The following is a 25,599-nucleotide window of genomic DNA, read 5'->3' on the forward strand; positions in this document are numbered from 1 at the left end:
GCCGAGTCAAAGCTGGACGCTGCGTCTCGTCACCGACTCCCTGTGTATTCTGATGAGCCAATTTCGGCGGCGTTTACTTTTGACATCACAAGCAGTGGCGCGCACAAATATTTTTGGGGGCAGGTGCTGAAGAGGATGAAAGGCCCCTTTCACCTGGGGAGGAGTTTGGAACCCCTGCTGTCTTAGCAGGGTGAGATTTACTACAAACGTCTGGGAGTCTGGTTGAGCAGACTTTTAAAGACAGAAATGTTACATCGGGCCACAAACTACATGGTAAAAACAAAGAAAAAAAAAACATTTTGGAAGGGTACTTTTTTTTTTGTCCACAGGTTCTCTAGCACCACCTGCTGTCCACCTGTGCCCATCACTGATTGATACTGTGGCTTGTACCACGCACAAACAGCAATAAGATGCAAAATAAATGTCTTCTATTATCATCAGACAAATACCAATATGGTAAAAAAAAAAAATAAAAAAAATCTGCTGATGGCAAATGTTAATGCTAATTTGTTCCATTATGATTTATGCTCTACAAATCTTGTCATATTTTTATAATGTATCGCAGTCAAATTTTTATAACCAGGATTCGGTTTGGAAAATAGTTTGAACTCTAAGAATCATGTTTACTAATGTGAAAATGCTAGACAATACCGACCAACTCTGAGCCCAAATTTTTTATTAAAAAAAAAAAAGGTTAGAGATCAACAGCATCCCGAGGACCAAGAAACACAGTGAAACACGACAATGACGGTATAGTGCTGTGGTGATGCTTTTCCTCAGTGGGTCAGCGGAAACTCGCCCTCATTTACAAAATACTGGATGCTCCCCTTCCAGCAGGAAAATGATCTCCATGGTTTAGTCAAAGCATGTTTGAACGGCCCAATCAAAGTCCAGACCTGGATGGTGCCGAGAATCTGTCATGACTGGAAAATTGGTATTCACAAAGATCTTGTGCGCCATCTGATGTAGAAGCTATTGATCAGAGAGGACGTTCCAGATGTTTTTGTTGCTGTGGCTCCTCACACGCACACGCCACACTTTTCAGCCACTTCACAATAATCCACTATTCTGTGTTGGTTTATTAAATAAACTTTAAATTATTATGAGCTGCTGTCATTTAGATTGATATGGAAATGATTGCGCTCGTCTTGCAGAGATTTCAGTTTGCGACGTGGAACCAGCAGTAAAAACCTTGGCATTAAAAAAACCCCAAAAAACATTTTACTGTAAAAGGAATAAACAGTTTAGGAAAACAAACTTTTTGTTATATTTTAAAAATGGGGGTAGAAACACACTTTTATCAACCTCTTTCTGTCTTCAAGTAAGAAACTGTTCTGTTGGCCTGCAGCTGGGTTAGAACTTTGCACTTTGCTCTCTTTACCGTTTACCTGCAGGGCGGAGGCGGGGTCAGAGGTGTGTGTGTGTGTTTTTTTTAACGTATGAAACAGACAGAAAGGAAACAGAACCAGGTGTGTGTGTCACAAACAGAAGAGAGGAGATATGCGGTGAAACCTGCGCGTTTTTGTTAAATATGTTATATTGAAAGAAATTGATTTGGGGGAAAAAAAACAATTATTTTCATTTGAGTTCAATAAAATACCCAAATTTCCACCTCGCTATACTTTGGTGTGTCTGATAATGTTTTTAAGCATGAAATGATGGACGTTTTGGAGGACATGTTAACTTGACTTTATTATTTTGGGTACATCACCCATCGCTGCACTTTACATTCAGAAATTGCACGTTTCGGGGGTTGTGTCTTTTTTTCCCCTCCTTTAGCCAACAGCTCCGTCTGGTTTGGTCGTCCGGAGTCAGACGTTGAGACATGTCCAAACCCTCGTGGAGAATTGTGCAGGTATGCTTCTCTGATCTGCTCTGCTTACCCTCTATTTACAGAGTTCAGTGAACAACTCGGCTGATTCGTCGCCACGCAGTGTGATGAGGCTGAGTTGTGTATTCTGGGGTTTCTCCTATACAGAGGAACATCAATAGTCAGTTTTGCGGGAGGTTTGATGTGCTAAAATTGCTTTTGGAGGTCCATACTTTTCCAAAGATTTCATTTCCAAGCGATGAATGGACAATATGAATAGACCCAGACAGGAAGTGAAGTTCATACTTTCTTTTTTCTGTTTCCTTTTCATAGACCCTTTCATATCAGAAGCGTGTTTCCAGTAGCTTTGGACTTCCGTGAAAGGTTCAAACAAATCACACAATTACTGAGAATTAAAGAGTCATCTGCATAAAAGCGCAACTTGAGCGCAAAGACAGTATTCTTGACGTTAAATATTGTTATAACTGCATCATCATCAGCTAGCACATTTTTAGCAAGAAATATGTTAATATAGTGCAACATATGCTCTGCTTTTAATACTACTGATGCTGCTTTCATTGACAAATGGGAAGTTAGCATTTTGAGCTTCGTTCCTAAACCGTGGGACTATTTGCTCACTTAGTTGTCCACAAAGTGGTGAAAATGAGTAAAAATTTGCACAAAAATAAAAAACTCAAAAGTTTATTTGAATGAAGATCAAATACCTTGTCCTTGCAGTAAAATTTGATATACTTTAGGTTGAACAGGATGTATGGTTCTAAATAAAAGAAACGGGCAACTTGGGAAGCTGCCTTATGAACTTATCAATGTTCCTCAGCTTTTCTAAATGCAAACCTTTAATGTTTTATTGAGATATTATCTGACACGGGATCACACTATTACATTACCAGTGGGTTTTTGTGATTTCTTTACTTTTTATTTTTCCCCTCCCACACAAAACTCTAAAAAGTGTGGCATGGATAGGACAGTCGTAACTCTGCTACCCCTAAATGAAATTCAGAGGTGGGTGGTGTGTTCAGGTGGTGTGCGGCTTCACACCACCTGAGACGCAACATAATGAGAATAATGAGTTCAGATTTGGCCTCATCCGACGGCGAGAGCGCCTTCTCGAAAAGTTTGATTATTTAAAAAAGACAACCAAAGTTGACTTGAAGGGAATATCTGATTGAGTGCAACGACGACAACAGCAACTAACAAAACGGGACAAGCTGCAGTTCCTGGGGATAAATGTCCTTGCTGCAGCGGTAGCGGCAGCTGTCCGGAGCCGGTCTAAACCAATCACAGCTGTGCGCACAGAGACGCGCTGTGACAGCGGAGCAAAGAGTGGAGCTGGAGGGTCTCTTGTTGTTGCGCCGCCTTTGTTCCGGCGCCCTCCTCCCGCTCGTCTTTCACTCCACAGGAGAGTGGCGTTGAGCTCAGAGAAATACCCTCTCAGCATCGATAATAGAGGCTCACCGCAACGAGCTCAGAAAGGCCAGACAACTTAAGACCATTCAGTCACTAATTAACTAATTGAAACGGGTGTCTAAATGACGAGGCTCGTGTAACTTGTGCTCAAAATGAGGCGGAAAATCAAGCGTACAGTGTGTAAAACGGCGCGGGGCCGCCCCAAATTTGTCAATTGCTCGTATCCCTGAGCCTATAAAGAGCTGATTTATGGTCGGCCTTTATTTTTCGATTTCTCCCCGAACTAGTTAGCTGGTGAGGCCCCCCTCCTCCCGTCAAACCCCCTCAAGGTCAATCCCATGAAGTTGTAAAGTGAGATGTAACCCACATTCACGAGAGCCCAGGCGTCCAGGAAGACCGGGAGAGGAGGTCGAGAAAAAAACAGAGTGGGAGAGATTCAGTGGGAAGAAATAGACTCCATTTTTTTTTGAGTCCTCCCCTCCAGCTGTCACCCCACTCTCCATCCCATGGGGGGTTGCCAAGGTGACAGGAGGCCACATGTCTTGGGGGCGTCGTTTTTGGTCAAAGGACCCCATTGTTCTGGTGTTAAGCCGTCTTCACTATGCCCGTCTGCCAGGGAGAGGGGGCTTCACCCTGCTTCCACACACACCCACACTTGTATGAGACGTGCAGCAGTTCGGTTGTGGACTCAAACACTAGAAAAGCTCGGGGCGTCGTGTGGCAACCCGGACTACAGAGACTATCGACCGTGAAGTTCGCCTCCCGTCGTTGGTTCCTTTTGCTGCAGGTCTTTCCCCTTTTCCTGTCGGATTACTGTAAAATAAAGGCCACTAGAGACAAAAAGAGACAGAGATTCAAACACCAGGTCAACAAATGTTAAAGCTTTTTATATACTACAAGTGAAAAAGTTATTCCGCATCAATTTAATATAAATTCAGCATCTGAGACGTATTTAGTGCACATTTGATAGTTTAAGTTGGGGTGCAACTCATCAAAATGTCCACAAGATGGCAGTGTTGCTACACTGCATCCACATACCATACATTACAGCTCATGATTGTGTCCATCCGTCTTCCGGTGGGGGGACAGACGGGGCCTTGGCACACACAGAGACACACATTTACTCCGCAGAGCCAGAAACCTCCAGCGTCCTTCAGCCAAGTGAGTGACTTGATGTGAAGGGAGGTAGTCAATTACCCAATGATGGATAGATTACAGTCATGCATCATTCGGGAGGATGGGGGGAAGCCAATTTCCCGATGTGAACTGAATTTGAAACTCAATTTGTTACCGCTCCCTCTGTTCTTCTCAGATAGATGGATCGGGAAAGCGGCGAGCAGCTGATTTGAATCTATAACAGGCGGACGGTCGGCGAGGTTATGGGTCAATACACGACCAGTTTGGAAATGGAAATCTGAACGGCCGTTTACGCAGCAGTTTGTCCGGCTAAAGAGGAAGAGGTCTGAGGCTGTAAGTGAGAGGAAAAACTGCTTTACTGGAACTGGATGTGAACACATATGCAAAGAGAAGCAGCTGGACTGTTTTACATTTGGACACTTCAAGGACAGAAGATGATTTGAAAAAAAGCTGCTTCATATTTGAGCACTTTAAAAGAAATAAAATTTAAAGTTTAAAAGAAATAAAATCACAGATCCCACATATTAGCAATGAAGCCATCTTTATCTGTCCACCTAGTCGGTATTGACTAGGAGATGCTTGATCCAGTGACTTCAGAGTGGGACAGAGGGGGGCTGAAGACGCACTGTGATTACCAGCTGAGTGGGTGATATTGATCAGGAGGCGGTCAGCAGAGATCATTGGGCTCTTAGTGTATTGACTGACTTCGTTACTCGAGGGAAACTGAAGTCAGATCAAATAATTCATAGGGAACAAAACTGTCGATGCTTTCTTCCAAGTAATGTGCAACAATCAGTCTCCTAAGACAAATCGACTCGATTCAAGATAAACGGATCCGAGTTGAAGAAATTATGACTTCCCTGGTGTCATTTGGCTCGATGAGGAGTCCGGTCCTGCGTCTCCTCTGGGAGAGCCGGCTGGACAGGCAGCGCCTCGCTGAGCCGTCTGTTGCGGGTCCTTCTGCGAGTCTCTTTGATTGACTCGGGGGAGGTGTGAGGCACCCAGGTGAGTCCGGTGCTTTCGTGCTCGGAGTTCGCCTGGTTCCTCAGACTGCGGCGTACCGTGCGCTGCCCTCTGGTGGCAACAGGTTTGAACACGTCCTCAAAATTAAAATCAGCCTGCCAAGGGGCGAGGTCCACATTGGGTCCCCCTTCCTCCTCCTGATTCCCATTCCCCTCGCAGTCGGGTTGCTGCTCCCCTGCCTGATGTGGTTCCAGCAGGGCGGGGCGCCTTCTGCCTCGTTTAGCTTGTTTTTTGGCTGGTTCTGTTTTGCCGGAGTCTTCACCTGAAGGAGCGTAGCTGGAAGTTGGTGTCAATGTACTTGGGTCGTATTCCGATTTGCTGGAGTCTGTGTGGAGGATATCAGCAGAGGGCTCTTCTAGGTCGGCTTCACGTTGCTCTCTCTTGGTGAGCATCGGCAGAGTTCCCTCTGAAACGTCAACTTCTAATTGCTGCTCTGTGATTTCCTCCCGAAGCGCCTCGCAGTCAGCAACACTGACCTTTCTCTTCTTCCGTCCTCTCTTGGCTGTAATCCTTGGCTGCCTGTTGTCCCTCCCTGGGCTACAGCTAGGAAGGCTGACGGATTTAATGGAAAAGTTTCCCTCTGTGCAATCCTCTCCATGGAGAGTAACATATGGCATTTGAAGGTTGATGACATATCCTTGACGTGTGGCTGTTAAGAGGGAAAAATAGAAAAAAAATCTCAGCACTTTGTTTCACTTCTACCTTTTCTGCAAAGAACCACACAGTTTTCTCGGACTCTCCTGAACAAAAAAATCCACGAACACAATCAGTGACTGCATCTAAAGATGGACATACCTGTGGGGCTCTCAAAGGTCTGCTGTCCGGCTGAAGTCCGCTGGATGAAGGGCGACCTCTCCATGATGGGACTCAGGATGGGGTTCTTGGAGGCGTACACGCGTGGACCGTAAAGAGAGTAATCTACATCCTTATTCCAGCGGCGGGCGGCTGACTGGGCCACCTGTACAACAATGTTAGGAAGAAAACAAAAGGTTAAAACAGTAGTCTGGTCGATATAGACTCGTGTGGTGAAATGTACACATCTAATCTCTTTTTTCAAACTGTTTTCTTGGTCATGTGTTGGTGTTGATGGTGTTCTTGCATATTAGTCTCTTTAATGGACTCCAGCACACTGCCACCTCCTGACAAACTAGAGCAAGTTAATAAAGAATAAAAAATTCGACACATTCAGCCAGAAATAATAAATATCTGAGGTACTTCAGAACTGGGTCAATCAAGATGTAATGTGTCTGCATCTTGTTTTTTCTTTGTTCTTTAGCTGTAGTGAATAATTGTTGTAGAATTAGTAATTTGTCAATACAACAATGTTTCACTCATGCATCAAAGAGCTAGATCAATTCAAGGTTAGTTAATTGATCTAATTAACTAATGTTAATTAGATAGTGTTAATTAGATCAATTAACATTGATCTAACGTTAATTAGATCAACGTTAATTGATCTAATTAACGATCTCTTTGGCTCTTTGGAATAGAGCCAAAGAGATCATTAAAATCAATTTAAACAAGAACAAACTTATTTATAACTTTGCTAATTTTAGGAGGACAATGGATTTTAGAATCCAACTCTGTACATATATTTTTAAGTTAAGTTTTTGAAGCTTTTTCCAACAGCATAAGCTGAATGAACAGATACTCCATTGAATTTTATCCATTCATTTAAGCAACTTAGGCCAAAACTTTAACTTGGAAAAATCCACGGACATCTAACTTTATCTTCTGTATCGCGGCATGAAGAATTAAATGTAGCAATTTATATTCTTCCTAAAGTTCTGTTTTATGGTTGATTAGATGCATATTTTATAAATGCAGTCAGACTCTGGGTTAGAAATAAAAAACTCATCGCAAAACGATTAATTACATGCACAACCATATTCCTGACATAAAAGCCACAGCTGCCCTGACACTACATGTCATTTCAAAACCAGTAGAAACAAACCTGTTGATCATGGATCGACAGGTTGGGACTGGATTATTTTCGTCAATGCAAGGTCGGTAGACCGTTTCAACGGTAACATTCAAACGGTTTTCAAACTTTTCCTTCATCACACTTTGGAGATAAAAAAACCCATACAAATGAACTTAAAAAGATAGTTTGAATTCCCTATTATATGCTATTATGACAGTATTCAACGGTCCAAAGCAGGGAGGAGGTAAAGTAAAATGTAACATAATTTTACGTCTCATAAAATGTCGGCATTAATCGGATTTAACTTCAGACAGCGAGAGGAAAAAAAGTGTCTTTTTTAGGTGTGTAAAAATAAATGGTGTCAGCTGTTATAACGCTTTCCGAATTTAGGCTTGCAAAAAAAAAAAAGTGGACTTTTTACATTCAAGCACTTTACAAACCTCAGAAACACCCAACTGAAACTCAAGCATTTGCATACTGTGACGAGTGTTATGCAAAGAAAAAACTTGCATGCGTCCAATTTTTGACTTTATAAGGGTCATGTTGTCTTTACTTGTTTGACTATGAAGACTGTCAAACTAGTTGGAAAACTGAGTGGATAGGAGAAAGAGCAGGAAGTTCTTTAAGATTAGCTGAAGTATTCAACCAACAAAACGTTCAGATTCCTGCACTGACAGGATTTACTTTAAGTTGACAACTTAAAGTAAGCTGACATTGTGACATCACTCTCACTACATCCCACCATGCAGGAGGACACAAACTATTGGTTGACGATGACCACCGTTGGTTTTACTGTCAAGTTGTCAACATAAGACTAGAAATCTTAAACGTGCAGAGGACACATAAAAGAAAAAGGGATGCAATGCTTTGCTTCTACTCATCAATGCTGCAACAACAAGACAACAAGGTCAGGAAAACCTTCATTAAAAACAAAACACAAAAAAAAACAATAGAGAGGAAGAGGGTAGTAGCTATGCTAGCTTGACTTTGACAACCTTAACATGTATGTGATGCAGAATTTGGTGTGTTTCTGTTTAGTTAAAAAACAAAGTAAAAAAAAAAAGGTTATCCACATAAACGTTCAGGTGTTTAACCACAGTTGTGTTCAGACGATCATTTATTAACAACTGCAAAATAAACATTAAGCCTGAAAACGTAATACTGTAACAGACTGAAGGTTCTGTTCCTTGTTTGGGAAATGCCTGCATGTTTTTTTGGTGTTCAATAAAACAAAAAACATTTACCAGTGGAGCTGTTGTCAGCTGCAATGGCAACGGGCCTGCGTGTAGCGTAGCGGACACGGGGAGTGAGAAAAAGGAGGAATACAAGTGATTGAGTTATTCTTCAACAGTTTTTCTGCGTTATTTAATAATAATAACTAACCAGTGTTTTTGGTACAGCAACCTTCAGTAAGTTTGACTGTCATGTAGAGACTAGTTTTAGTGACATATTAAAAGATGTTTTAATATGGGCAAAAACAAATGTAAAAACCTGAAAAAGGTAGGATGTAGTTTGCATTTTTAGATCTACCACACCTGCAAGACCCTCCTTTGTTTTGAACTCAATGATTAACGCAATTCCTCGCGACGGTACCATAATAAAAAGGAAAAATACTAAAAATGTTGTGCGCCCCCAGTATAGTTTTAATTTGACATTTTTGCTCGGCCATATAGAGATAGATACACATTTAGGAGCTCTACATCTCTCTCCTAAACTCGAGCGAAGTAAGTCGGAGTGAGATCGCGCACACATCACTGTCTGGCCTCCGGGGTTATGTGTGCAGAATCCTCAGAGAAGAGGAATGTAGCAAGCAGACCCACCTTCATCTTCCTGCAGGCCGACTTGGCAGCGGATCGCGTCGACCTCTTCAGGGGTTCGCCGTCCTCTGACTGCTGGAGGAACAGACAGTTGGCCTGAGGATACTTCATACGCACTGTGTGTCTGCCGCGCTCTTCCACACACCGAGTGGAAGTTTTAGAGCGTGATTAGGTTCATATCCAGAAGGAATTAAGCAGTAGATTAGACGGGAGCGGGCAATGACCCCTGAATTATTAAAAAGTTGATCTTATTTGGCAACTGAAGAGTTCGACAAGCACGAATCAGGGAGAGACTGAGCGGTGGAAGCATACCTTTCTCTTTTGCTTGCCGAGCCGCGCTGGAGGCTCGCTTTCAGGCGACTCCTTGTTCTGTGGAGAGACGAGTTCACACGTTTACAGACTAATTAAAAGCTTTGCTGCCTTGTATTAGAAAAAGCCACAAAAGAAAAAAATCTATTGTAAGAGGATGAACTTTGCTCAAATAAAAAAAATTAAATGCAAGTAAAGTTTCATGTGTTAGAATAGAAACTGATTTCTCCAGTATTTTCTCAGGTGCAGATTCCTGATGGGGGATGATGGAGGGAAAACTGGCAGCTTCTTGTGTCTGACTGATGCCATCATTTTTTTCTTTATAACGACAGTATTTATTTTGAAATTTTGCCATTACTGTGCAGTAGTTTTGTTCTTTATACTCTATCTTTGTGTGAGTCTATTGGTTGTTGCCTGTCACTTTGCTGCTGTTGCACAGAAAGAACAGCAAAGAAAGCACATGTCTTTTCTATTCTAGTTTTCACTGAACATGTCAGCATCAGGGAATCTGCCGGCTTCATAAGAAATTTCTTATGAATGAAATTAGGACTTTTTTGATATCCCTAGCTGAATTAAACATTTACAGTTCAAACAATTAGATAAACACAATGACTTCATCCTGGCTGCTCTTTCAGCCAGGGTGAAGTCAAGATCAAGTATCACAGATACTTGATCTTGACATTTAGTCAGGATGGGGTCACACCTTTACTCTTCTGTTGGTGGACGGGATCGGAGTCGGACTTTCAGCGTCGCCGTCAAGTTGCTTCTCCTCGGCCGTCGACTGATCCGTCTGAGAGGTTCGGTTCGGTTCCGAGTCGGATTCTGAGGCAAATGGGAGAAAAAAAGAAGCAGCAGCAAATCAGCTGACTTAAGCTTTAAACAACTGGCCTTCAGCTACGGTTGATAATGACTCTAATTTCATGGGCAGTTACGATAATGTGTCCAGATATTGCACAGTAACTGCTAATACCTTTAATACGTGGGAAAGATGGTAGAGACTAGTAAGAACAGCAGGCGTAGGATGCAGCAGGACAACAACCATGCATGGAAAATACTTTTGTGTTTCAAATATGAACACATCAAAATATTCCACCAACTATTTGCTTATCAACTTCTGTCAGGGCTGAAAATAAATACATAAATAAATGAACGCAAGCCTCCTGAAGACGATTCTGACAAACAAATTTAAGCTGAATCTTAAAAAGCATCAAATTGCTCTGGATGAGGAGGCAGGAGCTCTGAGGTAACGTAGCAAAGAGAATCATGTCAAAGGGGAAAAAGGAAAAGTCTGCTCATCACACTTCAAACTGGAATAATAACCTAATAAAACATATGATCTGTTTGTTTCCAGGCAGCCACTACTTAAGAGAAGCAACTGAAACACGAGAGTCAAATCCTCCCATTCCTTTGATTTAATTACGGAGATGAAAATGTGGAAAGCACGAGAAGCGGTTTACCTCGCAGATGCTGAGAGAGCGACTCCTCGTGAAAAACCATGTTTAAATTTAACAGCTGAGCATTAAAAGGACAATCTAGAAATACAAAGATAAGAAAAAAAAAACATGGTTGTCACAGACAGCAGGACGAAAACAAGAACATCAACACCAGAAGAGTTCTGCTCAACCTGCTTCACTCGACGCAGCCGAGTCCATCTCCTCCAGGGACGGGAAAACAATCTGAGGGGGAAAAAAAGTGGATATTTGTCTTCAGCTTTAATACAACAAACTTCATAAATTTTAAGCAATTTTAAGAATTTTGTTGATAATGTGTTGATAATTATAGCACCAAACAAACACCATCTTGGTAAGCTTTATTGGACGATAAATTGTCCCAGAAATTATTGCAATCAACATTAATATCGTTGTTTTGAGGTCAAAAAACAAAACTACCAAAATCAGCCGTAACCTCATAACTGCTAATGCGAAAGAAAATTAACTGCACATCAGTTTGAAATGCCAATAGACTCATAACCACAAAAAGGATGTTGTGTCCATGATGTCAGCATGTTTTAGTTAGTTTTACCACATTGATTACTGTTGTCATTTATTTCACTTACCAAAAATACATTCTCAGTTTCAGTTTTTGTTAGTTTCAGTTAACTATAATAACCTTGGGTTGTACTATGTGTCAAAGGTTCACCTGCGTTTCTACGATATTGCAGCAGAGCATTTCTGTAATGACTGTTGTCCAAATGAAAATGAATGATTGTAATTTATTGTGAGATTAATTGATTTATTGCTCGTAGAGACAGGTGTAACACCACCCACACCTGTCCGTCCTCGCCGTCCTCTCTCTCCTGCGCCACTCTGTGTTTGCGAGGCATTGAGAACGTGGGAGAAGCACCGAACGCAGCGAGGCTGAGAAGCTCCAGCTGGTCTTCTGAGTCGCTCCTCTGCGGCGTCTTCAGCACCGAGCGCGGCTGCAGGCCCCTGCCGGGGGTGGCCGCCCGTGCAGGGGTGCCCCCCTTCTTTAACGGTGTGCTGGGGGGCAAGTTCTTATCGAAGAACTCGGGAGATAAAGGACCCCCGAAGTGCACCTGCTTCTTCTTCTTCTTCACCGCAGGCGACTCGTCCGCGTTTACTGGAGAAAAGCAGCAAAATTTACAAATATTACTGCCAGTTTTATTTCAGCATAAGCACTTGTGTGCAGCTGAATCTATAATTTACTCATAATTGTGTGCAAACAAGTAAGGTTTTACAGCTTGGTACATAACAATGGAGCCCTGCAGACAAGGTTAGAGTGGAAAAAAAAAAGAGCTGCACTGAGCATTAAATCTCAAAGGTTAGACTAAAACAAGATCAAAGGCCAGCTTCCCTCAGTGTGTGTGTGTGTGTGTGAGTGTGTGTGTGTTTACCTGGGAGCTTCATCTCCAGCAGAGTGGGAAGAGAGGGGATGTGGAGGGGCTGGGAGTCTGAAACGGCTGAGGGGTCGTCAGAGGGAGGTGGGCCTGGGCTTTGGTGTTTACAGGAAGCATCCTGTTAGCAGGGAAAGTCGGGGATACTCAGTGAATCTGGGCTGCAGTTGAAAGGACATCATGCTGCTGCTGAATGGGAGTCTGCTCCAGGATAAAATGGTTTTATTTAGGGCCACCAGGGGACGCCTCAGAACGCCAGAGGCAAGATGAGGGGCAAAAAAGTGAATTCGATTCGGTTTATTTCTACAGCGCCAGTTCACAACGAATGTCGTCTGGAGGCACTTAACGAGAAAAATCACTTCAGTTCAATAATACATGCGTTCCAATTTATCCTGATGAAAAATAGCAAGCACGAAATGAGCAAGTTTCTGACAAGAAAAAAAAGTATGAGGCAACAATTATGCTAAATGTAATAATTATAAAATAGTGAAAAAAGTGAGAAAAAAAGAAACATTCCAAAAGTTGATGGTCTGTGGGTTTTTGACACAGTACCACGCTGGTTTGAGCAGAAGTTTTTCCTTGCTGACTCGTTGACAAACTTTGCTTTGTATTTACTCGGGTTGTGTTTTGATATAACAGCAATTTGATGATATTCTAAGACATTTAAATGTGACAAAAAGAATCTGTCTGTAAACTATTATTCAAAAATGCTAATTTTATCACTCATCTCTTTGTATTTTCCTGTGAGATCAGTTTTTTAAACACTTTCCAATGGAAAGGAGATGATAGGTCTTTCTACAATTCAAAACTGGAAAGCATTTTAATGTTTTTTTCATAAAAAAGGTGTCCTTTTGACAGTCAGAATGTGAGCTATCCAAAGCTACAAACTGATTCATAGCTACATTGTCTGCTGGCTGAGTCACTGACACACCACCGTATGAATGAAAGATGAGTGGGGGAAACTGCAGAGCAAATACAAGCTTTGCTTGGTGCAGTGGATTAAATACAACATATTTGTAGTTTTCTTCTCAGGGTGCTGCCAAAGGTAAATTGTCAGCCAGTAAAGAGTTTCCTCTGACAATGGAGCAGTGAAGGCGTCGCTCCTCACCAAGTAAGCGGAAAAATTTGGCTGATGCAGCAACAACCTATATGCAAAAAGCGTTCGTGCATCTGTCACAGCAGACTCATTTCTTAAAAGTGCTTCTCTTAAATATGGCCGCTGGCAAATAGTGTCTCTGCGACACTAAAGGGAGTCACGTTTTAATCATTCCTTCCCTTTTGCAAATCATCCACTCCAGACCCGTTTGGAACGTCGGTTTTCCTGCCAAACTCTTTGGGATAAGATAAACATTTGCTTATATACCAGGAGTCCAAATTTTCCGTACAGCAATACCAGTACGTGCGTTTGCATTGTCCATATAATAGCGCAAATTCAAATTACGAAAACAGATTTTGGAGAAAAAACTAAATAAAAAAAACTAAATGTTTTTCAATATAAAGTTTGTGTGTTAGGATGAGGTTTAGCAGTTTTCAAGTTTGTGTATGTTACAAACTGCAATGGAAACATTTTTCTCATTGTAAGTCGTGATCAACAATCGGATTCTACTACTGGCAGAAACCACAAAATCGACAACAGGAAGTGGTAGGAGGATGATGGCACCACTTTTTTTTTCAATAACATCACATGAACAAAATTAATTTAATTCTTATTTCCTGGAAACACAGCAAAATTGTGTTGTTTTTACAATAGCAGCTTATTGAAGTTTTGCATGTGTTTGGAATGGAAATACAGCTAGTGATATTTTTGAAAAAAGAAAATTTTATCTTGATCTCAAAAATTGAGATAAGAGATGCAGCGATAGCTTATGGCTCCTTTCTTTTTCGTGTGGCGATTTCTATCTTACTGATTTTAATCGGAACGCTTCCCATTTATTTCTCTAATTTTCAAATTAGACACTTTTATTTAATTTCTGTTCTGTTGTTTTCCCTTCTTGGGTAAAAGAGCTGTGGAATTAGACTGTCTGATGAGTGAGCCACTTTTCAAAACAAAACTTATCAAAAATACTTTGTGGCTTCATAGACAGCTGCGATTCTCTGAATCGCATGTTCTACCTTAAAAACAATTTCTGAACATTTGGATTGGATTTTTCATCTGTTATCTTTTCACTTTGTCAAAAGTTTTAAGAACACAGATCATCTGTAATTGCTCTGTTTGGAGGCTCATGTTTTCAATGACAAACGTCTCAGCGCCTCTCTTTTCCCCACCTGGTATTGCTTCTGTTGCTATGAAACCGTATAAACCACCATCCATCTCTGCGCCTTAAGGAAGTCGAGTTGCTCCTTAAAATTGCGAAAATTTATTTTTATGCGAAACTGCAATTTTAATCGATTTTTCTTAAATGGCACCCATTTATTGACTACATTAATTCTTTAGGACCTCTGTGGTTTGCTATGTTGGATAGAGTGACTTATTTTCCTCTAGGTTCTTTTCTTAGTACAAGACTTTGGTTGCTCAGGGAACAAAGGAAGAAGGGAAAAGAAAAAAAAATAGAGAATCAAAAGAGGAGAAAGAAAAATAGCAGGTTTAATTAACATGCTCTGAGGCGTTTTTTTTTTCTCTTGTCTTCACACTATATGAATGAACGCATTTTTAATCAAAAGTAAATCAGAATAAAAGAAAGACAGAAAGAAAGAAAAAAAGCTTTAAGAGATGATAAATCCAATGAAATCCCTTAAGATCAACTCTTTCATCAACGATGATGCAACTCAAAACCAAACATTCAAGACTTCAGACTACAGTGGAAACTAATGATTGATGAAAATCAGAACAGATCCAGACAAACCTGATGAGCTGATAGATAAACACCAAACTTTCATCAGCATATCACCAGAGTTTCACCTTCAAACTCGTTCGTAAGGTGGACAGTTAGAAGACAATGTTACTCTGTGTACAAGTTGGAAATGTGAGCCTGACTGTCACCGTCATCACAGCTCCATGATATGATCAACATCCAGTCTGGAAACCCGAATGCAGACGAAGAATTCAGTGACTGGACTGAGTGAACAGCTGCAAAGTGGCCATAGAAACGATGAGAGCACTTGGACCTTTTCATCTCAGATTAAAGCAGGAACAGGAAGGCATGAGAGAGGGGAAAACCACTTAGAGTCACAGAGCTGACATGGCAATATTTCTAAATATGGAGTACTCTTTGTGGCTCCCTGTATGACTTCACAGCTGAGCGCTTCATAGAAAGGCATCACTTGATCTTATTCTATTAAAGAAGGCTCTGAAGTAGAGCAGTGGTGAAAAGGTCTCTGTAGTCACACCTGCTGCGTAGCTGTAGCTAAATCAGAATTTAATAAGTGTTTTGCTCCTTGCTGATGCATAGGTGTGCTTAGTAACCCTGAGGGATCAGGCCTATAAATACTTATCCTTTTACATTTACCTTTCAGCTCTTTGGATGAATTATTACAGCTTGGTTAAACCTGATGCACATGCCACCGTGCAGAGCAAAATGAGTCTACGCGCTAAAATTGTATGCCATTTCGGAGATGACGCTACGCAAAGGGTGACTGGCACATAACACAAAGAACAGAGCATGAAAGACACCGATAATCCCAGACTGAAGAAGAGAAAAACAACAGCAACAGGCGTCTCCCTTGATTTTCAACAGCAGATGAAAGTAAAAGCACAAATAACGGCTTTAAACCGAGCAGAAATAAAGGAATGCTTGCAGGACTGTTGGTGAAATTGCCGTCGAGTGGCACTGACGAGCCAAGGCAGATAAGACACTTAAAGCTCTGGAACGAGGCAGAAGAATGAACATGTAGCTACCGTCAGGCTTCCTCACCTACAACAGTCGATTCTCACCGTGACAGCAATGCCATCTAAACACTGCTGTTTACTTATTGGGAGATGAAGATGTAAATGTTCTAGGTGGATGTTATTGTTTCTGCTTAATGACCACGAAAAACAAAAAGGGCAGTTTGTGCTTTCTTCCATAGGATTAGTGGATTTAATGTGTTTTATGCTGCTAAGTGAAATACAGAACTTTCAGTCACACAATTACACTTATACTTACTAACCTGCAGCTGTGAAAGGAGAAATTCACACAGAAACCGAATCTAAAATGAATCCATACACAGGTATGATATCCTAAGAATAAACACAAAGGTAGAAAACAAAATGCTGTGGAAATGGCTATTATTGCAGTTTTTATCATTAGTTACACGATGGATGTTTACAATCACCCAAAGCTACATGACAGCAAAACTAAATCTAAATATATTGAAAAATACAGCTGAATGCAGTTATTGTGAGCAGCAGTATGTTTTTTTTAAAAGAGATTTATGTTGGTAAAAATAGATGTGATAAAATGTGTTAATGAAAGTTGAAATATCTATTGTGAATTGCTGTTGGTCATCCAAAATGTTTCATGGTGGATCTGCTAACAGACTGGACACTATTAATGAATCAATCTGTTATTGGTACTTTCAGACAGTAGTTGATATCGTCTCAAAGTACCTTGCAATAAATAAAATGGGAACAAAACATTTTGAAAAGCTAGATAAAATGACTTAACTGCATAACAGCAACGCAAAACAACAGAAATTCCTGTGGTGTTGGCTTGGAAAAGTTCAAATGGACTTGATAAAACAACAAACTTTAGAAAAAGTTCAATTTAGGCTAAATGGCGTTGACATAAATAGCTTATTAAATATTGTATGTATTTTACAAGTCTAAAACTACAAGTTAATACAAGAAAGTAAAGAGAAAATTTCTATTAATGTAAATTTATTCTGTTGAAGATTGGAGATGTGACCTATTTAAAAAGTGACCTTTAAAGTAAACCTTTTTTTCCGCTTCTAACAGTTTGGAGTAATAATGTAAATGGGACTTTTAGATGAAAATTGCATTAACAATTTACTTTTTCAATCAAGTCATATTTTGAGACAAATATTGTTTTAGAAAATGACTGAACTGTGCTAGTGGATTTTTGTTTTCCTAAAGTTTCTTCCTTTATGGAGGAGAAGTTAATCACCAGAAAACTTTCTGTATAAACTCCAGGCTGTTATTAGAAAAACATATATCCAAATCCTCCCCTCACAAAAAAAAAAAAAAAAAAAAAAAAAAAAAAATTCAAATATCCCAAAAACTTTACTGACTTTAACATTTGCTTGTGTATGATCTAATTTGATTAAAGAGTTTTTTTTTATTTTTGTAAAATCAGGCTTTTCTATTTAATAACTGAACAATACCTCTGGCAAAGAATCAACCAATCAGCTTCTTTTTTTGGTCACCAATAGCTTTCATTTAAAAATGATGTCGCTTTTTTGTAAACAAACAGTAGTTATGCGTGTGTGTATGTGTGTGAGAAAATGCATACCTCCTGCTCCTTCAAACTTGAGTGATGGCCGGAGATGTTCCCCTCTCTAATCTCCAGGCTGCAGCCGTCCGGGGGGGCCGGCGGCCTGGGTTTGCTGCCTGCAGCTGGTGGGTTGTTCTCTTTCTCTTCGCTGCAGCTGAGCCCATCTGACAAGTTGGAAAATAAGCAAAACAATACATATTAAAAAAGGGAATAAATTACATAAACACAGAAAACGAAAAGGAACCTGGGGGACGTCGCCATCGAAACAAAAACGAAATCGTTTTATCAGAACGACTTTAAAACCCCTCAATTACAGGAAAGACAGATAAGTCTCACTTATAAAGTGGCCTATTTACAAAGCTTGACCGAGCTCAGCAGAAACGCCTGACTGTAAATGTCAGAGTGAGGCTTATGCAGTGCTGGGTGTTAATCCTGAGCTTTTGAACTGTGTCTCCAGACATTAGACAGAGAAAAGAAAAAAAAAAAGAAGAAATCTTCCTGGCGTGGATCTCCACGGAGAAACGAAAATTACTAATCCTGCGGTGACGCGGGCCGCCTCACCAGACGGATAATCTCCGGTGGAGATGCGTCCTGTGGCGTCGCTCTCCGCCACGTCCATCAGGATCTGGAAGGAGGCCATCTTCTGCCTCAGCGTGGAGGCGACCTGGGGGACGACGGGGGTACTTCTGTTGGCCTGGGGGTTGACAAGGCAAAAAAATATTACATAATAATAAAATAAACCATCTACTCAGTGATGCAGCTTGGCAGCTCATAAACTTTTGAAATTACCAAAGTGATATTACTGAGAGGAAGCACATCCATCACACACACACAACCCTGGTTTGCTTAAAGAGAGCCACTTGAATATTTTTATTTCCTCACAGACAGCGGCACCGCGAGTTAAAGGCAATTAGAAAAACGTCTCACTCTGGTGACTCACCCCGGGCAGACTGGAGGACTGGTAGCTCTCAGAGAGAAAAAAGCTCCAGAGTGTCGACAGAAACTTTTTTAAACACTTTTTCAGCATAATTCACTTCTCCTCTCTGTCATATAGAAAAGTTTCGTTACAGTCACAGTAGAGAAGCTAAATGATTAAAATGCTAACTTTTTCTTAATCATCAGCACATCAGAGCAGATGAGCAAATGTCATTGGCTGACGGTTTCTGGTCTCCACCTCTTGTCCCTGATTGGCTAGCTTCAGGTTCTTTTTTGGAGGCGGAGCAAAAAGTGTTAAAGTTTCTAATTTAAGTTTTAATCAAAACCAATTTGTCAAATATCTTTCAGTAAAGGGCGTTAAAATTAAGTATTGTGTCTCTCCAGAAAGCACTTCTCTAAAAATATATATTCATTTTAGAAAGCAAAAAACATTATATTGATTAATTTCACATGGTGTAAAATATTACAGAGACTTCATATTTCATTTTATTTGTTATTTCTGTTGTTTTATATATTTTTGGATAGTTAAAAAGTCTTCCAGTTCTAATGTTAAATGTTCATTAGAATTTAAAATTAATAATCATTTGTTCCTGCATTATTACATCATTTCCATTAGATTACTTGGAAAATGGTCTCAAAACAACAAAATTATCGCAGTAACTTCTGGGACGATTTATCGTCTAACAGAACCTGTTACTGTGACAGGCCTTAATTTTGCCCTACTTGTGTCAAATCAATGAAGAGTTTATTTTGGCCAAAGACAAAAACAGCTGGACTGATGCCCTGTGGTCCAAATTCTTCTTTTTAGATAAAAGTCAAATTTGTATTTCAGACACAGAATCAAATTCAAAATGTTGGCCTTTTACATGTTACTGTAATTTTCCCAGCTGTAGCTGGCGATGTATCGGCTGCTACTTAGTGGTATTTCAAACAGAAACTCAAAGGTTTCTGGGATCAAAGCCGGTTGGGACGACAGTGCTGTGTTCACATACTGCCACGAAAACACGGCGAAAACTGCAGAAATGACCCAACTGCAAATGTATACACATGAACCAACTTCTGTCCATGTTCTGGGACTAAAAAGAGAAAAACCTCCCTCAGTAATTCAAACAATTAATCATCAGCTACGCTCTCAGAAACATCCATGTTCTATGTGACTTAAAGGTTCATCCAGAAACAGAGAATGAAGTAACCCTGCGCTGAGGACGCTGCTCTGTCCAGGATTTACTGTCCCTACGCAGATGAACTAATGACTAATACAAGAGCAAATTGGCCGCAAATGTTCTGCTATCTAAACGCTGCGTTTATCTAAACGCTGCTCTGTTGTCAGACTGAGCAGCATCTCGCCCACCTCTAGGGTGTGTGAGGCAGGCGGGGTCTTCATCCTCTGCTGGGCCCTGAAGCGGATGAGGGAATTCGTCTCCGGCGAGCCCCGGACGCCGACGCCGGATCTTCGCCGGGCCTTTATCTGTGCGAGGCGGGATTTGTCTGGAGGAGGAGAAGGAGTAGGAGGAGAGAGCGGTGACACTCGGCTGGTGTCAGAAGGAACGTTACACAGATTCTCTTTTCACATCAACGACCCATCCTCGTACAAGTCACAATCGTTATTTCTATCTCACGCAGGCTCCACAAACCATGAGAGGGACGGATCCGGCAGAGATTTGGTGATATAAATAACAGTTCTTTAGGTTAGTAGCGTCCTGAAGATGCCCATTTCACGTGTGAATGTTTTTCAATACAAGTTCAATAAGCTGGAATATTATTGAAAAACCCATTTATGTTAAAAACTTAATCACCAAGAGAAAGAGACGGATGTTTGAAAGCCCTTCAGACATCTGTTAATGATGATCATTTCCTACTTACACTTAATGAAACATGATGTTTAATGTTAGAATTTTACGCTAGATCAATAATCATAAAATATTAAAAACAGCAATGGAGGATGAAAAGTGTGCTTAAGACCTGCTGATATTTTTGTCATTTTTAATCTGACAAACACTCATAAGGATGTATATTATTATTTATTAAAAATGACTGTACAGTGTTGGGTTTTCCTCTGCTTGATTCTGCAGGCAAAAGATTCACTTTTGGTGAGATGTTCAAATGCACACCACACTTTTCAGATTTAATTTTTTTTTTGGAGGGTGTGGGGGAGTTAAAAAATATAGATTGTAATCAACTCCACAATTACAAGTTGTGTTGTGGTTGTTTTTCTCTACTGTAATAACTTACAGAAAACTGTGCAACACTTCTGCAATGCACTGCACTGATGAAGCTCTGCTGTTAAAATGCCTTTATAAACATCTCTACTGTGTGTGTGTGTGTGTGTGTGTGTGTGTGTGTGTGTGTGTGTGTGTGTGTGTGTGTGTGTGTGTGTGTAGTTGCAGAAGATGGCGTGTGGCTGCAGTGAGCTGGATGTGATGAGCTGCTTCACATCTGAGTGACACATTTTTAACCGAGGCGGCTCATGTTTAGCCGAGTTGCTAAAATTAGGTTTCAGACACCCAATTATATGCCGCCAGGGATGGAAAAATAAAGGACATCCTGCTAAAACTCTCATTTCTGCGATGATAACGAGAAACAATATGGCTTGGATCACGTGTGGATCGCACGCCATCCTCGCAGTCAACGACAGATCGGGCTTCTTACCTTTGCAGTTTGATGAGGACGGAATGAAACTCTCCATAGTGATGCCGAACCGACGCGGCGTGAGCTCAGAGAAGTTCAGCGGCGCCGAGGCTTCCTGTGCGGCAGACGCGCTCTCCACTGGGGCTTCACTGACTGCCTGGCATGCTGACATCTGTGTTGACAAGATTGCTGGGGCGTCACACGAGGAGCGGGCAAACGTAAACAATGCATCTGGACGTCTTTATTTTACTTTTTACCATATTTATTTGCGCATCGGGCTCAATAGCTTCTAGAAAAGCAGACGAAACACTTCCTTTTTTTAACTTAACATGGTTCCAGAGTGACAAATACGTAACATGCATTACAGACAAAAAGAAATGCACAGTACTACTTACTGAAAGCGTATGAGTTGCAGCTAAGTGCTCGGCAGAGCTAACTAGTTTTGACACCCTGACCCTGAAGTTGGTGAACTGCAGCAACAACTGGTGAAAAAAACTCGTCAACAGCAAGTCAGACTCTTACCTTAAAACCTATGTAAAACGTCCTAAATGTATATTCATATACGGTCGAAAAAAAACTACAAAATATTCTTTAAAAAATATGTGTGTAGCAACGAGGCATTCAAATCACCCTCCACGGTTGAGCGAAGCGCCATTGATAGATCCCTCCGCGGAGCAGCGAATACAATTTTTAAACAGTGCACTGAAAACCGGACGTAGTACGTTTTACTACAACCTCAGGTGACCTAATTGCAGCTCGGTAATAAGCCTACACCGAAGAACACAGATAACATGCAAAATTGTGCAATATTCGTTGGGACTATTTTTTCATTTGTTCAACGGCTTGAACACCACTTGATCGCATCAAAATACAAACTGACCAATAGAACCGAAGAGTTCCGTACCACGTGATCATATCCAACCAGTAAGACCTTTGCCTTCATTTTGTCGTATGAAATCAGCTCAAAATGTTCAGCGTAGTGTTTGAAAATTAAATCACCTATTTTCTGCAGTTACGATATAATAACAATAATAACAATAATAATAATAATAATAATAATAATAATCATAAACTTTATCACGAAGGCGACAAATTTAGTTATATTAACTCCAGAGCTCCCTCTGCTGGTGGCAGTGGTTCCTGTTTACCTTTTTTTCTTTAGAACAGAAAAATTAAAAATCTAAAACGAGCATTTAATAGAGATCTGTTGACTCACCTTCATAAGTTTATTTTAAAAAATTAAAATTATTTGAGAAAAATTAAAATTATTTGAGAAAAATTTATTGTACATTTTTAAATGAGGAATTTATGGATAAACGTATTATTTAAAGATGGATCAAAATACTCACAATCTATGGTGAGGGAATAGTTAATAAACTGGCTCATTTATAACAATAATGATCTTCTGCAGCCGACTTGAAACTCTTCTGCAATATTTGCCCCAAAACATTTCAGCTTACAAAATTGGCATTTTTTTCAGAAAATGCCAATTTTTTCCAGTTGAAGCTGGGTTGCATCCTCCTTGATATTGTTGCTCACATGTCACAGGTCAATGCACAAGAAGCAGAATGACCATTTTGTAAACTTTACAAATGCTTTGTGGTTTTCCGCTTGTCTTTTAGTCGCATCATGTGCGATTTCATTCCAAATAAGAGCGTTTTGGGCTCCTGTCAGACAGTACTTTGCTTTTGACTTGTGCAAAACCAACTGCAGAATTTTAAATGTAGCTACCACTTCATTCTGTGATTCATCTGACAGCTTCAAAGGAGGTGCTGTAAGCCTCCCAACCCCCCAAAGACAAACCCGTAAACCCAAACAGGTGCACTGCTGGAAATCTCCACAAACCCTGTAACCACACCACCTGAGCTTTGAGCGTCTGAAACGACACTCAAAGCTCCTCCTTTTTGCGGGGTTTCAGAGTGTGTTCTGCAGCTGAGCACACCGAGATCAGACGCAGCAGTGAGCCCCTCTCCACAGCTGGGACTTCTTGACCGCATGAAACGTGCGCCTTGCTGCTTCCACGCCAGCCAGGGCTGTGCAAACGAACAGAAAGAAGCCTGACGAAACTGAATAACCACAGACGACATGAGGCCGAGGATTTAAAAAATGCTACAATTGCTTATTTGACATCTTTTGTTTCCAGACGTGAGATTGGAGTTTTGCTGCTTTGTTGACTAGATTTGCCTTTTAACAGCCAGTGTGGGTGGGAACTGTTGAGCAGATTAACAAAAATAAGAGGATAATTTTTTTGCAACGAGTTCCCAACCTTCACATTCACAAATGATCTTTTCCCTTGTGTGCTAAATTCTGAGGTAGTTCGGTTTAAAGAGCGCAAAAGAACTTTTACCATTTCATAACATGTATATGCTAAGATCTAAGCCTTTGTAAACCTCCAAAGCTCAAGTCTTTTACAGTTTCTTGCATGCTTTCTTCTTTATTTATTTCCATTTTCTCATGAATTCCGACCAGCTTCCCTTCCCCCACAGCATGATCCCCCACCACTGTGTTTCACACTTAAAACGATGTTTCCAGGGTGATGTGAATCCTTGTTAAAAATTGGCGAGAATTTAAAAGTTGCTCCCGACAATTTAACACCGTCTAGCAAGAGACGTCTGGCTCTTGGAGCTCGATCTGTCCCCAGCATCTTCCTCTGTCACACTGACCCTCCATCTTTGTTTTTTTTTTTTTCCATTTTCTGCCTGGCATCTCCATATTCAGCATCCTTTATCAAACAGATCCCATCTCTTTCCCACACATGTTCAAACCATCTGAAACCTGCTTCTGAGACTTTGCACAAAACAATTACTCTACCTTAAACCTGCAGTATGTAAATTTTATTTTATTTTTTTAAATATTTTTTTTTATATTTATTGAAACTGTCAACAGGTCATGTCAGTAGATAATCTGTGAAAAGATCAATCTCCTCCATTTCCCCTCTGAACTACTGTCACCGCCATCTGAAAAAAATACACAGGAAACAACCAATCACAGCCAGGAGGAGGGTCTTAGCACTGTCAATCAATGCTGCTTAATGTGCTAAACAACTTACCATTGGTAGCCATGCTACCTAGCCTAGCATTAGTGCATTGAGCAGCGGGTCTATCTCCAAACTTTTTACCCTCACAGAACTCTCTTCTTCGCTTTGTCTTGATTTAGATGGAGTTGGAAATATTATTTTAGTTAATATATGCTAGTTTTAATTATGTTTAAACATTAGCGCATGTTGAGTTGCAATATTAGACGGATCCTGATTGTTTTGAGCAGGCCTCAATTTTTGGCTAGCTTTAGACTCATGGTTTTAATCAATACATAACTTAATCAGTAGAATATTTTTTATTAAATATAGTGAGCACAATTTGATTAAAATTAGTCTAATCAGTATTTTTCTTTTACATTATAGTATTAAGAAGTATGTAAGTCGTGTGCTCATGAAAATGTTTTAGTTCATTATAACCCAAGGAAGTTGAAAACGAATCAGAATATAGTGAATGTAGTAGACGGTTTAGTACTGATACTGCTCATGTTTGTTTTATAAGGTTTTTCAAGTTATTAGTTGAAACATGCTAATTTTTATAGTCACAATCTGCTGTTTGGTGCCCGGTGTCAGAGGTCAGGAGAGCTCTGTGGCGTTCAGGAACCAGTTTGAAATGAGAAACACAGATAGCTGATAAACTTTGGTCCCGCTTTCTTGAGTAAAATGTTTCTGTGACCGTGGATGAATTCATCCTTCGGTCTCGGTGACACCTGCCTGGGCTCTGGCTGCAAACAGCAACACCTCATTTCGGGCTGATAAGGTTATCTGAACCTTGTTTCAGTGAGCTGACAGTTTCAATTAGCTCTTCCTTTCCTTTTTAAGTTTCAAGTCTACCCCTTAAATGACGTGTAATCCACACGTAAAATGAATGTTGGTCATAAATAAATAGCCATTCCCTCCATGATAAACACTCACACTCCAAGTATGTCTATTTTTTTATTTGTGTATTTATATACACATAAAAAATAGGGACATATGTACAATGATAATAAATATTGACAAGTTTGTACAAGTGAAATAAGTTACTTAAGATATTTTAAAAACAAACTGAACAATAACAGGCAAAAAAACAGGGGCAAAAATGATTCAAATAATAATAATAATAATAATAATGCAAGGACACAGCAGAACCTAAAGCCTCATGGGAGAAATAATCCAAACATTTACAAGCTGAGGAACGGCACATTAAGAACGTTACACATGCATGTTTTTCAAGCTTCAGGCCTGTCTTTTTTGTGTTTTTAGGTTTTCCAACATTATGTAGTGAAAATAAGCCCGATTTGTAAAAAAATACAGGAGAAATATTAAGACATAACCAAGTACCAGTGTA

At 40.3% G+C, this 25,599-nt stretch overlaps 1 protein-coding gene across 1 annotated transcript; it reads right to left on the minus strand.

The window, feature by feature from the left end:
- Positions 1 to 4,104: 4,104 nt before the first annotated feature.
- cdca2 (cell division cycle associated 2) lies at positions 4,105 to 22,019 on the minus strand. Its single transcript, XM_055050930.1, has 14 exons — positions 21,758 to 22,019; positions 21,257 to 21,407; positions 19,959 to 20,095; positions 18,233 to 18,365; positions 17,690 to 17,835; positions 12,303 to 12,423; positions 11,718 to 12,028; positions 11,073 to 11,124; positions 10,906 to 10,980; positions 10,152 to 10,270; positions 9,452 to 9,508; positions 9,143 to 9,214; positions 6,194 to 6,356; positions 4,105 to 6,047 (listed from the first exon to the last, which is right to left on the minus strand). The coding sequence occupies exons 2-14, from the start codon at positions 21,405 to 21,407 to the stop codon at positions 5,242 to 5,244; spliced, it is 2,343 nt and encodes a 780-aa protein (XP_054906905.1). The 5' UTR covers positions 21,758 to 22,019; the 3' UTR covers positions 4,105 to 5,241.
- Between the last annotated feature and the right edge of the window lie 3,580 nt (positions 22,020 to 25,599).

Source organism: Poeciliopsis prolifica, unplaced genomic scaffold, assembly GCF_027474105.1.
Source record: "Poeciliopsis prolifica strain line A6 unplaced genomic scaffold, Auburn_PproV2 SCAFFOLD031, whole genome shotgun sequence".
Taxonomy (NCBI): domain Eukaryota; kingdom Metazoa; phylum Chordata; class Actinopteri; order Cyprinodontiformes; family Poeciliidae; genus Poeciliopsis; species Poeciliopsis prolifica.

Bases quoted from the DNA above. Each gene is read 5' to 3' on its own strand.
- cdca2 (XM_055050930.1), bottom strand. From the start codon at position 21,407: ATGTCAGCATGCCAGGCAGTCAGTGAAGCCCCAGTGGAGAGCGCGTCT. The intron at 9,215-9,451 runs GTATGCTTCCAC...CTGTTCCTCCAG, and splicing joins TCGGCAAGCAAAAGAGAAAG to CAGTCAGAGGACGGCGAACC. The intron at 6,357-9,142 runs GTGGGTCTGCTT...ATTGTTGTACAG, and splicing joins CGGCCTGCAGGAAGATGAAG to GTGGCCCAGTCAGCCGCCCG.